General features: G+C 38.5%; 1 protein-coding gene across 8 annotated transcripts in view; it reads left to right on the forward strand.

The window, feature by feature from the left end:
- The window catches only part of TAB3 (TGF-beta activated kinase 1 (MAP3K7) binding protein 3), a 43,830-nt gene that overhangs the window by 16,176 nt on the left and 9,878 nt on the right, over positions 1–17,776 (forward strand). The window contains exons 2-6 of one of the 8 annotated variants that reach the window (XM_068179821.1): positions 9,278–9,466; positions 11,817–11,873; positions 12,386–12,623; positions 13,755–13,832; positions 16,893–17,053. In XM_068179821.1, coding sequence (XP_068035922.1) covers positions 9,365–9,466; positions 11,817–11,873; positions 12,386–12,623; positions 13,755–13,832; positions 16,893–17,053 — 636 coding nt within the window. In that variant the 5' untranslated portion in view covers positions 9,278–9,364. Of the gene's footprint in view, positions 1–9,277; positions 9,467–11,816; positions 11,874–12,385; positions 13,833–16,892; positions 17,065–17,776 lie in introns of those variants that run through there. The other 7 variants (XM_068179817.1, XM_068179818.1, XM_068179819.1 and 4 more) reach the window with 7 other exon arrangements.

The following is a 17,776-nucleotide window of genomic DNA, read 5'->3' on the forward strand; positions in this document are numbered from 1 at the left end:
GTTATTGTACAGCTTCAGCTCACTATGAGATGATGGCCAAGCTTTTTTCATAAAATTGTTTTTTGAGCCACCTAAGTAAAAAACGGGTTTAAAATTCAGAAAGTATAGCCCTGAATGTTTGAAGTGCAGTAGTGTGCCTTTTATAGAAGTATCTGCAGGCTTAGACAATCAGCGTGATTGTGTTGCTTTTACTCTGCAGATGGAGCCTCTTTCAGATTTACTGATAACAATCCGTTTGTTTAGAGCAGTCATTTTTAATAGGGAGAGCCCAAGTCAAAGTGAAAAAATTAAAGAAAATAAGGGGCACGTTTAGGCTAATTTTATGACTAGCCATTGAAATGTGTAACAGCTGATTTATGAGTATAGGTAACACCAAAATTTTACAAGTTCAGTGTGAGTAATACAGATTTGGTGGGTTAGTTGTTGGGGCTTTTTTTTAAGTTATTACTTCTCTCTTGAGACTTTTTGCAACTTCTAGATTTAGTGAATTCCTACTGATCTGAAGTCCTGCAAAAGTACTTGTAGTGTTTCATTTTGTAGAAGTGCCTTGTGGAGAGACTCGTGTTTTGACTTGTAAATAATATATCTTAGGAACAAAGCCTGTTCCGAATGTGTTACAGGTGAATTCAGTATATAGCTATGAATTTGTCATGTAGGAGTAGGAGATAATGCTGAGAATCACTTTGTGTAGGAGCTACTAAACATCTCAGGCTGGAACAATACTGAATTCCTGTTGTGGTGGTCAGGATTCATACTGGTGCTCTGCAGGTAACTCAGTGTCCATAGCAATATTTGGAGACATTGCTTCTTTGAGAAGTGTTAAACTTCTGAGAAGGAAGCTCACTTTCTCAAACAGATTGTGTATGAAACAATAGTCCAGTACTTTTGCACTTTGTTAGCTCCATTTCTCTCCTGTATAGTAGGAGACTCTCTCACCTTCTAGTAGTTGCTAAATGTGGAAATATGAATAGCAGACTAGTTAAAAATGAAGAAAAAGCTGAAGTTTATGACTGATGGATTTACAGTAGACCTTCTTCAGTGCTTTATAGTATATACTCAGTTTCACATTTTCTTGTATCCTTTCTGGCTCATTTTGATTCCTGGAATAGGATATCGCTACCAAAAACTTTTTGCATCATCATAAAACTGGTTTTATTAGGGCCAACACAGAAGTTGATGAATCAGGAAATCTGACAGTGTACTGTTTCCTGCAGGATTTTTCCGAGACACAGCCTCATTTCACAAGTGTTCAGTCAGAAATCCTAGATCATATGGCCTTGTAAGAAAGGCAGTTCATTGTTCTCACAACTTTGGGTGCAGTTGTGATACTTGTGCTAACCTCAGGATTATCTGTGAGCTGTACAAACTCACTTGCATTTGCAACTTGTATTTGTGCCTTGTGTTCTGCAGACCCCTTCTGGAAGCTGGTATTTGTGGCATAGTAGCATCATTCCTGAGCTATCCCCCTGCCTTGGAAACTTTCTCTTTTGTAACTTTGCTCCGTAGTGAGAGCTGCTTCTACTTGTTCACTGTGTGTGAGAGAGCCATCAGTTCCTTTGAAGTATGTACTGCTGTGTTGCAGCTTCTCAGTGTACAAGAGGCTTAGAGGAAAGATTAAGGGAGACTTCTTACCAAGGTCTGTCATGACAGAATGAAGGGCAATGATTTTACATGGAAAGACAGTAGGTTTAGATTAGACATAAGGAAGAAATTTCTGATGAGGGTGGTGAGGCACTGGAACAGTCTGCCCAGACTAGTGATGCTCCATTGTTAGCAGTGTTCCGGGTCATGCTGGACAGGGCTTTGAGCAGCCTGGTCTAGTGCTTCCTCAGCGGGGCTTTGGAACTGGGCTGACCTTTGAGGGTCTCATCCCAACCAGACCGTGCTGTGACTTACTTAATAGAGGAATTACTGGCCAAGAACCTCTTAGCTACTTGCTAAAAGGAGTATCATTGTTCCAGTTAAGTGGTCTTCTCATTAGCATTCAGTTTTTACTTTTTCCCGGTGTAATATAGTTATTAAAAGTAAATTCTACTTTTTTGAGGTTTGACTTGTACATAGGATAGGGATGAGTTTCACCCCTTTTGCTTACAAAGAAATGGAATAAATAATATCTCTATATAAGTATTTAGTTTGAAAAGACAAGTTTTGGATCCCTCATTGCAAAGACTTTGATGTGCTGGAGCATGTCCAGAGAAGGGCAAGGCCAGGAGGGGGTCTGTCTCTTCTCCCAGATAAGTAGAGGTAGAACAAAGGGAACTGGCCTCAAGTTGGGCCACGGGAGGTTCAGGCTGGATATCAGGAAAAATTTCTTTGCTGAAAGAGTGGTTAAACATGGGAACAGGCTGCCCAGGGAAGGGTGGAGTCACCATCCCTGTAGGTGTTCAGAAAATAGGTAGACATGGCACTTAGTGATACGGTTTAGTGCGCATGGTGGTATTCGGTCAGAGGTTACACTTGATGATTTTGGAAGTCTTTTCCAACCTGAATGATTCTGTGATGTAGCTGGAAGAGAGAAAACAGTAAATGAGTAACACTAAACATGAGTTCATTTCAGTGTTGATGGCCCATAAGGATGGCAGAGTGTAATTAAAGGGGAAAAAACAAAGCAAACACTAAAGCACACAAAACAACATAAAACACATGCCTAAGAGGGAACAGTGATTGATAATTATTTTTTGAATTTTTGTAACAACCTGTGTAATTAACCTGCTTGTGCACCGGTTACAGATGAAACCTTTTTATGCTTGAGTTGTGTTTCTAGGCAATGTCACTGTTCGGCCAGAATTGGGTTTCCTCTGTCCAGGTTTCTGTTACCTCAGAGTTATATATTGGTTTTGTGTGATAAAGACACACCACACTGTATTGCAGTATTACTCATTTATAGAGTCTGTGGAAAGAGTTTCAAACATGGATAAAACTGATCACTGCTTATGTTTTAGCTACTGGGAAAAAAAACCCCAAACAAGTGAAGGAATGATTTTGTTGCTCTACACTCCTTTTTCATCCAGGATGATAGTCTTCTAATCATGCTGACTTTAATGATTAACGTTCCATTTCAGTACTCTGAGCTGTTCTAGGCCATCACATGACACATCTGGGTAACTGTTGTATGGATAAATGGGCAGGGATATGGAGTTGTCAGGAGAGCTTGTATAACTTTACCATAAGAGATTGATTGGTCAACAGTCAGCTTTATTTTTAGTTTCATTCTGCTGTATACCTCTTTTTTGTGCTTCACATTGCCTTCCTACCATCCAGGGGTTTTATGATCTTGTACACAAGTGAATGACTGTTCATCAGAAGACAGCTTGCCAAACCATGAAGCTGTGGTTTTACTGACATAGCCAGTCATTCAGAACAGTGTCAGCAGCATGCTGAGCTCAGCTTTAAAGCTAAGCTTGACTGCTTGGATTTTGCTTTGTTGAACTTTACAAGTCTGTATGAACTGACAAAATGTCTGTGAGTTCTGTTGTGTCTTTCCTACTGTGTGAAGCAATACAATCCCAAAGCTGTGGGATGTATTACCCTGTAAATAAAGAAAACTTCTCTTAACAAATAGGCATTCTAACTTCTGAGGTGAAAAGGTTGTGCCTAGCTATATACAATCCTAAAAATTATTTTAGCTGGACAGTAGCAGGGAAAAATAATCTTTGGGATTTCTCTTATATCATGTTTATGCAGTGAGTGTGTGACTGAAGATGGTTGTGAGGAAAAATTGCTCTTGGCACTGTTAAAACACTTTAGTTTCTCGTGTTTCTGAGATTTTAAGGTCTTCGAGCTAGCAAGTCTTTGTGAAGATGTCACATTACCATAAAATCATTTGCCTGCCTTTGCTGCAAGAGCAATCCAACGTTTTAGCTGGGTTGATGTAAGTGTTGTGATACTTGTGGGATGAGTTGTTTTTGCTTATTTGAATGGTTAAATAAATGCAAACTTAGTGTACAAATCTGTTGTCTTCCTTTTCAGCACTGGAATTAATAGCTTGTGATGATTTTTAACAATTACAGCCAATGTAATTTTCTACTGCAGGCAGGCACCTTTGAATTTAAGGTAACAGTGGTTCTACAGGCTGCTCAAGGATTAGAGGTAGGATTACATGATTGCATCTGCAGCCAGGTCATATGCTGGGCATGTTTACAGGGCTATAATTGATGCCTATTAAATAATAGGTATGTGTAGGATGGGATGTTAAAAACCACGTTTATGCATACTTAATCCTTTGTGTGAAGCAACTCAGTTTGAATTTTTATCTTAAATGTCATGGTTCTAGACAAGCTGATATACAAAAATGCTGTTCTTCAACAGCTTTTCTGCTGTGCATTTGCAGTCACTGTAGGAAGTACCACAATAATTATACACCTTAACATCTACTTGAGTACTGAAATAGAGAAGTGGAATTGGGATGTGATGATACAGTAATGGCTGAAATTATATTTATTTGTTAAAATGCCAGTAGTAGCTAAAACCCCAAAGATACTAATACTCAGTCTAATAAAGTGCTTTCTAAATATTTTGTCTGAACTAATTAGTCTCTTGTCTTCTCATGTGTTATTGTTGGCAAGCAGTATATGGACAGTATCCTGGCCTTTGGAAACACTTAACCAGTGTGTCAGCAGAGATGCAGGGGGTGGAATCATTCCGGTGGTAAAGAGCTGCTGCCTGTAATCAGTTCATCTGCCACAGTTTTCAGAAAGAGTTTTTGTAGAGGACAGTGTTAGTATTGCTTGGATGGTGAGCAAGTGATGGGGCGTTCCAAGGTGGTTTCAGTTCTGACCTGGTAGCTGGTGGTAACTTTGGGGCTCAGCTGACAGGCAGCTTTCTTGCAATGCCACAGCATGGTCTCTGCTCCAGTATTGACAGCATTTGGTAAAATCCCCGTCCTTATTTAGTGCAGTTTATACAAGAACAGCTTTTGCTTTTATTATAAATCTGCTTCAGGTGAAGGTGTCCTCTTGTTACGCCTTTAACAGATGAGATGAGTGATGTGTGCTGAAGAGTGGGAGGTGGAGTTCTTGGTCTTGTATCCCTTTCCCCTTTTTACCTTTTTGTCTTCCTTTACACAGTGGTATGATGTTCAGTGGGTATGCATTATGCATAGAAAGCTTGTTAAACTACTAAAAAGTGGTTTGTTTTTTAAATTGTTTTAACAGGTCGAGTTAGTACAGTTGAGTTGACTGAGGGTGAGAAGAAAGGTAGAGAAAGCTGTTCAGTTTTTTGTAAGTTGTGATTACCAAGGTGGCTGTGAGGGTGGTGAAGGGTCTGGAGGAGCAAGTGGGGGCACTGGGCTTTCGTAGCCTGGAGGAGACTGAGGGGAGACCTCGCTGCAGTTACAACTTCCTCAGGAGGGGAAGAGGAGGGGCAGGCACTGATCTCTGCTCTGTGACCAGTGACAGGACCCCCGGGAATGGCATGGAGTTGTGTCAGGGGAGGTTTAGCTTGGGTATCAGGAAAAGGTTCTTCACCCAGAGGGTGGCTGGGTGCTGGAACAGGGAAGTGGTCACAGCACCAAGCCTGCCAGAGCTCAAGAAGTGCTTGAACAGTGCTCTCAGGCACAGTATGATTCTTGGGGCTCTCCTGTGCAGGGCAAGGAGCTGGACTTTGATATTCCTTGTGGGTAGCTTCTGACCCCAGTATATTTATGATTCTCTAAGCTGATTTTTTTTATTTTTGTATTCTGCCTCTTGATTTTTTTCTTCTTACACTTCAATGCTCAAGTATTGTTATAAAACTTTTAACAATTAAATTTAAATTATTAAGGCCTAAGAAACTGTCTCCCAGGTAGCTTGTTTTCTGGAAATTCACTCAGGAATTACTTAATTGTTCCATACATAGTAATTGTATAAGTGCACATCAGTACATAATTTATACATTTTCAGGTAGTATTGATTGACATAATTAATAATTATTGACATAATTTAGTTTCAATTGGTTCTTATTCCTAGCGATTTAGGTGTCTTTATTTAAATTGATTTAGTGTTTCAAAAATGACAGTAGAAGAAAAGATTTCCTTCTCTAGATATTTGAACAGATCTTGGGGAGGATCAAGACTGTAGTAGTTCTGCTTTTTTATTTACTCTTTCAGAAAAGAGGCATCAGTTAATTGATGGAACTGTTGGTTGTTTTCTTAATTCCTAATAGACACAAATGGCTTAAGGAAAAGATTAAATGTAAAGATACTGTTTTCATGTATGTATCATTTGGGCATGTAAAAGGTGTGAAAAGGCAAATTACTCTATTTCTTTAGGACTTGAGTCATGGTTTGCTTAATCCCTGAGGTTCACTGAGTGGCTCCCGAGGTCAGCTCTGTGTGTTAACACAGCGGGACCAATTCTGTGACAATATGCTGTGGTTTTGCCATTAGAACTGCCATGTATTAAGCACTGTTAATTTATTCCATCTTTATGGGATACTTTTCATCTAGAGTTTGGGTACTCTCAACTCTTTCCTCAAAGCTACAGATGAAACATCTTGTTTTCATTTTGACTTTGGGTTGGTGTTTGATGCGTTGAACTTTCAGTAATTACAAGGCTGGTCATGTAAGGCACCTCAGTGTGTCCCTTAGCCTGCAAATGCTGTGGAAGATAGTCTTTGAATGATTACTTTTCCTAGCGTGTTGTGGCTCAGCAGGAGTTCTTGTCTAAGCATCTCAGCTGTGTAGCCTTTGCTGTAAACCCTTGGCTCTCTGAATAACTTGGTTCTCTGCCTGCCGTGTGCTGTAGAGCAACATGGGAAGTGGGTATTGTATTCCAGCCAGTTCGTGCCTGCTTAGAGTGGAAAATGTGCAGTCACTTGTAGTCAGATCAAGTAGAATAAGCTGAACAAAATGCTGGACAATAGGTAGGACAAAAGGCTGGGCTTGGACATAATGACAATAGTAAATTTTGTGGTGTTGGCTGTGGGAAAAAAACCCCAACAAATTTCCACAGTAGCTTAGCTATGTAATCCAAGGACTTCAGAATGATTGTGTGTTAGTTCATGCTTCTCAGTAGTTATTTTGGGTTTCTCGTAGGCTTTTTAAGGCTGTCTGTGTAACTGTAAAGGCTGGAAGCTTCAGCTCCTCAAAATAAAAATGGAACTTTGTTACCATTGTATTTAGAAGTTCGATAAAATTCATACTTGGCCAGTAACTGCCAATTGCTTTGTGTTATACCTCTACTTACCACACATATTTGGGAAATGTTAGAAAACAAAAAGGTAACTTCTGTTATTTTAAATCAGTAGTAGAAAAATATTGAATGTATTGATGATTAATCTTTAGTCCACATGTTACATTTACAGTCACCCATGCTACATTTAAACTTTTATTTTACAGGAGAAATTATGCAAAAGCTCTTGCCCATGCAAATGAAATTTTTATAATTATTAACTTCTGTTGCAGATGCTATCATTTGTTATTCCAGAAGTTTTAACTGCAATTTAATTATTATTATTATTAAATGCAATTAAAACAGAAGTTTTTAACTGCAATTTATTCTGGTAGGGTACTCCTTCATTACTGCATTTCAGCCTTTGCCTCCTGGGATAAGGAGAGTTGTCTAGAAACACATGGAGCTTGATTGCTGTCAGGTTTTGAGTATTCTTGTGATGCTCTGCCTTTAAGAGTATAATGTTTGTTCATCATTTACAAAAAAAAATTAGGTTTCTGAAAAATCCCTTATTGTGAGTGTAGACAGGAATTTTCTGGTGGAAGCTTCATTTCCTTTTAAAAAAAGCAATACTGCAGTGGACAGAAATGAATTGGGATGTACAATATACGTTTATTGCAGTATTTCTTAAGTCACAGCAAGATAATTCACTTATCTCACTGTTCTTTAGACTTGTCTCATTTATCTTGAAAACGTGTGTGATGTGGCAGATGTCATACTGGGTACTGGAATGTATGAGGTGGGTCAGAGAGGGACCCTTTTTGTGAGCACAGGTGGTGTTCAGTGATTGCTGATGGCAGCTGAGGGCTGTCCTCATGCAGAGCCACACATCGTGGACTGGACTTGACTCCTGCTTTTTATACCCCTAAAACTTTAACCAAAGGTTTTTTTATACCCTAAACCTGACACTTTACTTTTCTTTAGAGATACATACTCTTGTTTTCTTGCCTATAAAATAAACTTCCAGAGGAAACTGATGGAATTTTAGTGCCTAGAGGTATGTGTACATTTGCTGGTCTGTTGTGCTGCTGGAGGCTGCTGCTGGAAGTTGAACTAACAAATGAAAAGCTGACTGAATATCTGTGCCGTGTGCCACCCACAGTTGCGCTGAGGTCAAGATAAGCATGATTTAAGCTTGGGACTTTGGGTAGCTAATATATTATTAAACACCAGCTCTGCTGGTATCTCAGTCTCATTTCCTTTCTGAACACAGCAGTGCATTCTCTACAGTTAAGAATTCCACTGAGCAGTATTGTTGGAAAGGCTTTTGAAGCTTAGCAGTGAAAGATGTGTAACAGGGACTGTGTCATGCAGCACCTCATACAAAGTTTTTGTGAATCTTTACTCAGACATCAGCTACCTTTTGGTCACTGCTGTGATCATGAGCCACAAGTGCAAAAAGCGTTTGTTGACTCAGACTGTATTTGCCCTCCAGTAGTCCACTTGGATATTGAAGTTCAGATAGAATATTTTTGTTGTTGAATACAAGAATTTTGAAATGGAAGGAGGTGTAGGGGATTTTTTTTGGTTTGGTTTTTGTCACTCATTATGTTAGTATGAATATAACAGGTACTTCACAAAAATCTTATGTAGATGCTTTCCTAATCCTGCAAAGGACTCTTTAAACTCTGATTAATTCTTGTTCAGTTTCCCAAAAATTGCTTCTGACTTCTTGGATTTGTAGTGATGTAAAGACAAAAGAGTTTGAATCCTGTTAATAGAGCAGCTACTTCTTTTTCCAGACTATTATTTCTAGCGTGTTGTAAATAAGACATCTGTACTTGATGATAACTTCATTATTTTCTGCAGACTGTTCAGAATTTCACTGGGAGTAAACATATAACAGTTCCCTTTTATGCAGGTCACAATAATTAAAGTTACACATGGTGCCACAGTGGGACTGAGTAAAGACCTGAACTAGCACATTCCAGTGCAAAGCCATATAGATGTACCTGTGGTATGTTAAGTGTTTTAATATTACTATTTGAGACATGATTATTCCCACCCTTATGTTTAAGCTATTGTCTCTCTCGGTAGTTAAAATGCATTATGGTAGTTTTTCTACACAAGCAGTTTGAGAAGGACAAAAAGTTGTGATGGCTTAAAAGATTGTGTTTTCTTTCTTACAGAAAATGCCAGAAGCTTCAGAAGACCACAATCACTGGAAGGCCTGTTGACTTCCGTTCTCTGGTAATCTGGAACATCATCCATCGGGCATGGCGCAGGGCAGCCAACAGCTTGACATGCAGGTACTCCATGATCTCCGGCAGCGTTTCCCCGAGATACCTGAAGGGGTGGTATCTCAGTGCATGCTTCAGGTATGGTGATGAGTCTGTGTATTTTATTTTGGCATAAACTACGAGTTCAGTATGAAAACCCTTTTTAATAGTACATGTGGAGCATAAAATTTGATTCCCTTGGTTTTATTTTAAAAGGTTGGAAGACTCCTACTTGCATTTCTTGTCTTTTAGATACAAAAGTTCTGTCATTCCTCACTTAGGTTTGTGGAGGTTATTTTGCACTGATGTTTGTCGTTGTCTGTGTGACCTGTGACTTTATGCATATAGATAATAAAGAAAGTGGCTAATAGGATGCTAATTGATGATGGCTACATAAATAACATATGTGTACTGGAGGAGGTTTTAGTAAACAGTCACTCATCCTTCCAAGATAAGGAGCTTGACTGAGCTAGCAATCTGACAGTTTTCCCTCTTTGTGGTATCTTTTTCTCATGGCTCTCCAGGGGTTTAGTTGTACTTCTCTCTTTCTGGGTCAGGTGGTGTTTCTTCTCTCTGCATTTCTTTTCATTTCCATTTCATCCTTCTACCTTTATCTAAAATCAGAAATTGGAAGTGATAATAAGTTACCACATGTAATAAGTAGTGGTCATTTGGGAATACCTTCAGTTAATGAGAGGAGTCAGAAAGGGAATAGAAACATACAAGATCTGGTTTGGCCATGTGTGGCCATGGCTGAGGTTGGAAAGCTGTACTTGATTCCTGCCTGTCCCTGGCAGATGAGTAGGTTTACTTAGAACAGGGGTTGTAATTTTTGCATTTTGTCTTCTGAACCATACAAATAAAAATTAATTTCTTTCAGACAAATATAAAGCAGGGGAAGTCCTTCAATTTAAAGCTTTACTTATCCTGACAGTCATATCTTCTGTACTGTTTAGTACATGATCCTTTTGATGAACTGTGTTTGTCATAGACATTTTTAAACTGATAAAATTAAAGAACCCATAATGCTGCAGAAGCATATGGTGTTCTGTATCTGTTATATGGCATTCTGGATAGCTAGTTAACTTTGCTTAGCAAATAGTTGTTATGTTTTAAAGTATAGATTTTGTTTCCAAACCCACTTTATATTTTAAAGATGTGTGAGCTGATTTCCAATAACCATTTGCAATAAATGCTCTAGATTTAAATAATTTTGGAGTTTTACACCTGTCAAAAATTGAGGGTCCTTTGAAATAACAAATATATTCCATACCCTGATAAAATCAGATGAGAGCTTGTCCTGTATATGTTCTCTTTACCTGTGCCCTGACCAAGTGACCTAAGGAAACTGAAGGTTCTGTTCATGAAGTTCTGTTTAGATGGCAAGTGGCTGATGGTAGTGGTTCACTTTTGGAGACTGCTGTCTTGGCATTGTGGTGCTGGTTGTTATTACAAGGTCTGTTTCCCACATATTCTGGTCTTAATTTTTAGTGATATGTCTGGATATTCCCAGTGATCACTGATGTCTAGAAGGAGAGCTCAGCATGAAGGGAGGTTGTCAGGGAGGAAGTGTCTGTAGGGTGAGAGCTGTTCCCATTCAAGTGCTGGACTCTTCTGTCATGTTTAGTAGTAACTCTTCATATGAGCAGATACAGAATATGTGAGCTAATCTGATAGTGAAATCATATGAAATTTTGGGAAAATCATCTTCACTCTGGTATTAGGACTGACTAGGTATAGCCCATGAGAAAAGAAATGTAACATGACTTTTCAGCCAGTGGCTGTTGAAAATTGTATTGTAATGCAATATGTGTATATATGTAATACATGCATACAAATTTATATAGTGATAGTGTTTAAAATAGAAGTGCAGCCATTATTAATGTCCATTCCTTAGAATGGTAATTTTAGCACACTGAGGAAGGCAGGGGTGTGTGTGCATATATAAATACGTACACGCTTGCCGTGGAAGGAGGTGCTCTCTGTCACAGAAGGTACCAGTCTTGGGTCATGTTTAACAAAGGGTGTTAAGGACCAGATTTAGTTGAACTTAAAATGAAATTTGTTTTCTTTAGCTACTATTTAAATTAAAATCTGAACCACAGCTGATGGAGGCTGTTACATGATGAAGTGGGGAGATAAAGAAATCCACCATCTGGAACACTTTCTAGTGATTTTACTCATTTGGAAAAGCTATCATTTATGTTTTTCTTTTAACAGACTACATTAAGCTAAAATTAGTGGAGAGGGCAAGAAGGGAAAAGGAATTCCCCATTATATTTCTCATTTGATTAATAATTTATTGTCTGTATAGTTTCAACTGCCACCACCACAGAACAAATCAAACATTTAAAAGGGTTATTTGGTTTCTCACTGATGTATGAATAAACCTTTTTTAGCCTTAAGCCTGAAATTCTTAACGGCAGTTTAAATTTGCTTGGAATTGTAATGTTCTTTATGGAATCCCTGGGACTTCTTCAAGCAATACTTTGATTTCATTGTTAAGGTATTAAATACTGTTCTACCAATAAAAGCTCATTTAAAATGTTGGGGTTTTAAACTTCTGGGTGAGGAGAAATAGATAAACAGTAAACTGAAAGTGAAAGCAGTAAACACTCAGATAAACATTAAAATGTTATCTGCATTTTTGTTTTGCTTTTTCAGAGTTTACAATTTTGATCTGGTTTAATTTGATTAGTGTTGTTAATTGTACAGACTTGTTCCTTGAAGAACATGCAGAGAGTTGTAACCATTGTTTTTCTGAAACTGGACTTGTTTTTTTTTTTTTTTTTATATGTCCTAATGTAACTAGTGTTACCAGAGCATTTTGCCAGATGCAATGTGAGCTATGTATTACTGGAATACCATGTAGCAAGTATCATCTTGATTTCACAATACCTGTGTATGAAATGTTACCCCTAGCTGTGTCCAGGCTAGGCCTCAGCTGAATGTTGAACACGGAGTGCTGGCTCTTTCCTGTGCTCCGTGACAGTAATAGGTGTCTGTTCTTGCTCCTAGAACAACAACAACCTCGATGCCTGTTGTCGAGCCCTCGCACAGGAGAGCAGCAAGTATTTGTATATGGAGTACCACAGCCCTGATGACACCAGAATGAATAGAAATAGCCTTTTGCACATTAATCTGGGTATTCATCCTCATACCAGCTATCACGCGGGGGATGGAGCTCAACTTAATGGTGGTCGTACACTGGTACACAGCTCGAGCGATGGACACATTGACCCGCAGCGCACGGCAGGTAAACAGCTGATTTGCTTAGTTCAAGAACCACATTCTGCTCCTGCCGTTGTGGCAGCTTCTCCTAGTTACAATCCATTTTTCGTGAATGACCAGAATAGAAATGCAGCTACTCCTCCTCCACAGCCACCTCCACAGCCATCTTCCATACAACCAGGAATGAACACATCTGCTATGCAAGGCCCTCCCACGTATATGCACATACCTCGGTACAGTACAAATCCCATTACTGTTACAGTATCACAAAACCTCCCCTCTGGACAGAGTGTACCCAGAGCTCTACAAATTCTTCCACAGATTCCAAGCAATCTTTATGGGACTCCTGGCTCTATTTATATTAGACAGACATCTCAAAGTTCTTCAGGACGACAGACTCCTCAGAATACACAGTGGCATTCATCACCACAGGGCCCAGTTCCACATTATCCTCGTCCTCTACCTGTATATCCACATCAACAGAGCTACCAGCCTTCTCAGTATTCTCCAAAACAACCCCAGATCCCTCAGTCGGCTTTTCGATCACCACCGGCATCCCAGTGTCCCTCTCCCTTCGGCTCTCCTCAACACCAAGTTCAACCTCCTCAGCTGAGTCACCAGAGTTCACATGTTTTCATGCCTCCCAGTCCTTCCACTGTCCCACCCCATCCGTATCAGCAAGCATCCCAGACTTATCAAAAGCAAGGTGGTCACTCTGTATCGTACCTTCCTCCTTTTGCTGGACCTAGTTTATCCAAAGGTTCCATGAATAAAATAGAAATTACAGTTGAGCCACCACAAAGACCTGGAACTGCAATGAACAGAAGCCCTTCACCTATAAGTAATCAACCATCTCAACGAAACCAGCACCCGCTGTATGCACCCACTACTCCTCCTTCAAGCTCTCCATCCAGAGGTATGTCAGGACAACCCAAACCTCCATTTAGTGTTAATCCAGTATATATTACCTACACTCAACCAGCTGGACCTGCAGGTGCACCAACACAGTCTCCTCGGGTAATGGTATCTCAGCCAAACCCAACCATTTTTAAAATCACAGTAGGTCGAGCACCGACTGAGAATCTTTTAAATTTAGTGGACCAAGAAGAGCGTTCTGCAGCACCAGAACCTATTCAGCCTATTTCTGTAATCCCAGGATCTGGAGGAGAAAAAGGAAGCCATAAGTATCAGAGAAGTTCTAGTTCTGGATCAGACGACTATGCTTACACTCAAGGTAAATGTTTCACCCTGCAAATTGTAGTGTTGTAAAATGCATTTTCAGCTTGATTTTGCTACTTAGTGAGAATTTTTAAACCTGTACAGAAAAAAATAGAAACTGTGTCAAAAATCAGACCATTTTTTCTGATTTTTTTTTAAATATTGCCAAATTTCAGTCTAATACATAAATAATTTCTAAGGGTCTTAACATTGCCGTACTTCTCATGTTAGGGGACTTTCTTAAAACACTGCAGTTAACAATGATAAGTTTGTTAACAATGATAATTTGTTCATGTACTGTGTGTCAGTTTTGTCAATTCTGCATTGAAGAACTGGGTCATAAATTTACATGTGGATTTTTATAATGTTTTGTATTTGTTCCGTATTGAAGTGTTTTAGAACACCTGAAGCACTGGCTTCTGCATTTGGTTTAAATTGAAGAATATTAAGTGAAAGAGAAGAGAGAGAGAGAAGAATGCAGCTAAAAAAACTTTGTCAATACAAATATTTTTAAAGGTAATAAAATAATTATTTTTAAGAACTTAAAAGTTCACTTCTTCCACTTTGAGTTTTCAAAGAGGAAGAGGAGATAGGCAGACAAATTTTAGGATGTGTGTTCTGCTGCACAGGGAAAACATAGTTTTAATGCCATATATAAATGAAGAATTTGGCAATTCAGTAAAGAAAAAAAAAAGTCAACTTAACCCTAAACTGAAAACTGCTTTTCTTGGAGTAATCAGCTGTATCGATTTGAAACATGTAAAACTGAGCAAGTGAATCAGTCTGCAAGCATTCAAACCAGTCATTTGGGTAATGACAGAATGATAACCTGCAACAGGTATTTTCTGGATTTGTGTTTGGAAAGCAGAGTCTGTTGTTCCTGCTAGCCTTTGTTTTACTTCAGAGAGCTGAAGTGAGAGCTTATAGTGCTGCTCTGTAGTTCTTGATTTCTTATTTCACTTACTGCATTTTGAGCTCTTCTAACTCATCAACAAAGCTGTTCTGTACCTCTTAGACACAATTAGAAATTCTGTAGACCCAATTCTTCAGTAAAAATGAATGCCACTAGGTCAAAGCACTGAGGCCTTGTGTTTTGTTTGGTAGCGTTACTATTGCACCTTCAGTAGAGGTTGTCATTTATGTGAGAAAAATACAAGTAGCTTCACACAGCTGTGAAAAAACATGTTCTGAAATGTAAAACCTGGTTTTGCCTTTGTGCCTTCCACTAGATTTGTGTCTCTGAAAAGCAAACCAAATAAAACTAATTAGTATATGCTTTTTGGGGTGTTTGCATTTGTGGCAATACCTACCAGAGCTTTTTTTTATTGCTGCACTCTGAACTCTTGATAGAAATAAATTGTAGAAGAATAAACATTTTATTCTTTACTACCACAAAGGAGTCTTAGAAAAGAGTATATTTAACAGCTTAATTTAGAGAACAAGTTTGTTTAATTTTCTCTGGAATGTGAGCCATTGTAAAATTGTAACCAGAAATTTATTCTGGTTTCTGTACTTCTTTGTAATGAGTCATATTTGATGAGTTGTACTAGAGTATAATGTAGTCTGTAATGTAGTCACACCATGTTAAGTTGAAGGAATCACACAGAGACAGGGTTTGGTAACAATAATGGAAAATCATTCAGTCTGATATCTGTACTTTTTTTCTTAATTCTGCTTGCATGACTTACGCTACTTGAAAAAGTAGAGAAGAGTTCTGTTCAATAATTCTGGTGCTTGTAGTGTAAAAACACCTGGTGTTATTCTTGGCTAGGCTCTGTGATGTTTATTAGTTGGCCATGAATTGGCGAATCCATACAAAATCCAAATTACAGTGCTACATTTTTGTGTGGAATGCTGATATCTGCTTCTAACAGGTTGAGGTGTTCTTTTGCAGTAAGTTGTTTTGTTGTTACTTATGTTTCTAATTCTTTTTAGCTCATATGTTAATATTCTTGGATAATATGTGCTTTTCCTTTGCCTTTATTGGAAGAGGTGAAGAAAAGGGCAAGTTCTGGCTGGGACTTTTCATGAAGTAGCATTTTGCAGGTTCTACAGCATCCTTACTTTGAACAGTTTGCTGGAACATTGTTATATGAGCATGTTTGTCTGAATACACACATCAAATGTCTTATTTTTCTCTGTCCTAGCAGACTTCAATCAGGAAAAACCAGCCTGATTAGAAAGGATTAAGCGTCACACTGACTTGGCCAGCTTTGCATCATGATGAATGAAATATTGAGAAATGCTCTTCTTTAGGAACGTGAATATTCTAGCTAGTCAAAATTCTTTTCTTTGGTTCTCTGGGACCCCAACATCAGTTTGTGACTGAAAGTCATAAATTTCAGTACCATGATGAAAATAAGGGAGTGACTTAACAGCAGAGAGAGGTTGGAGAAATCAATCTGTCATAAAATTAAGATCTGAAGTACCTGAGCTGACTCAACTTTTTATTTTCTGGATACTCTAGTTAATTTTGTTGAAGCTCTGTAGTTTTACCTTTGAACCCTAGGGAACTTACAGATTGAGGATTACAATATTCCCTGAAAAACTAAGACTACTTAAGTTATACCACAGTTTGTAATAGCAGTGAAAAAAAAAACAATTTGGGACAGACATTTGGCTAATGTTTCAGACAATAGCTGGTGTGTCAGCTATTATTGGGCAGCAGGTATGAAGTATGTGTTTCCTTCTGATCTTACCTCTGGTTTTTGGTTTTTTTTTGTCAGTAGAGTTTTAGTATAACTAGGTTGCTGTTTCATCCTGAGAAGCTGTCTCCTTATACAGGTGCCTTTGTATTTTTGAGACAAGAAAGACCAAATGCAAAAAAAGAAGCTTTGACCAAAATGGTAATAACAACTTCAAGTTATTGTATAAAACGTGTTTTTATTCTGGAAGAACTTTGTTCTAAATTGTAGTTCATTTGGCATGAAAGCATCTTCACACTGATATTTGGCTGCATGTCTACGATCACCTTTTTTTTTCCAGAAGGGTCACTCATGAATCTTACGCATAAGTTAAGAATTCAGTGTTCAGGTTTTTATATGCTAGTAACTGTTTCTTCTGTGTAAAACATCAGCCTTGCTGTTACATCAACGAGCAAGGATGGAGAGGTTAGCAAAGGAACTGAAGCTTGAGAAAGAAGAGCTTGAACGCCTGAAGACTGAAGTCAATGGCATGGAGCATGATCTGATGCAGAGGCGGCTTCGGAGAGTCAGCTGTACAACTGCAATTCCCACAGTAAGCAATTTGTTAGTATTTAATTCAACATACACATTTTTTGATGAAAATAAAGAATTGTTCAAAAACTACTTCTTTGTTTTAAATCTTCAGTCTTTGGGGACACTTTATTTTAAATACTTGACTTGTCATAAGCTAATTTGTGTAGTTGATGAAATGGATATGTGTGCAGTTTTCTTGGTGTTCCCAACAAAACTTCAGAAAGTTGTATGCATGTGCTTTTGTGGACCACAGAGCTGAATATGCTTGGTTTCTTAACAACCAATAAAAGTATGTCCAAGTCTATTCAATAAGCCTTAGCCATATAGAGCTTGGTGTTCATGCAGGAAGGTTTAACTTCTGTTTTTAAAAAGCTATTTTATTGAGTAGTTGCTTCTCATAGACAGTATTTCTCTTTTGGTATGTGCAGGATATGCCAAATAACTTCTCAGTGTCAGTGTTGCCTGAAATAGTTGGAACTCTTCTGTTTTCCTTGTTGATTCTTCTTATCTGGGTGACTTCCACCTGCAAGTGACTCTAGCCCATACATGTGTGTGGCTCTGATAAGGAAATTCATCTGGCTGAAAAATAGCTTCCACTGTGTGTAGTTGTTAAGCTAATCAGCTCAGACTTAGTGGCTGTATTAACACAAACAATGCACACAACTGTTGGCTGCTTTGTTACTATGGCTGTTCTATGTCTCACCTGTTTCAGGGTAGCATTTGGCAAAGATGTACCTGGGAG

Source organism: Anomalospiza imberbis, chromosome 2, assembly GCF_031753505.1.
Source record: "Anomalospiza imberbis isolate Cuckoo-Finch-1a 21T00152 chromosome 2, ASM3175350v1, whole genome shotgun sequence".
In the NCBI taxonomy this organism is placed as follows: Eukaryota; Metazoa; Chordata; class Aves; order Passeriformes; family Viduidae; genus Anomalospiza; species Anomalospiza imberbis.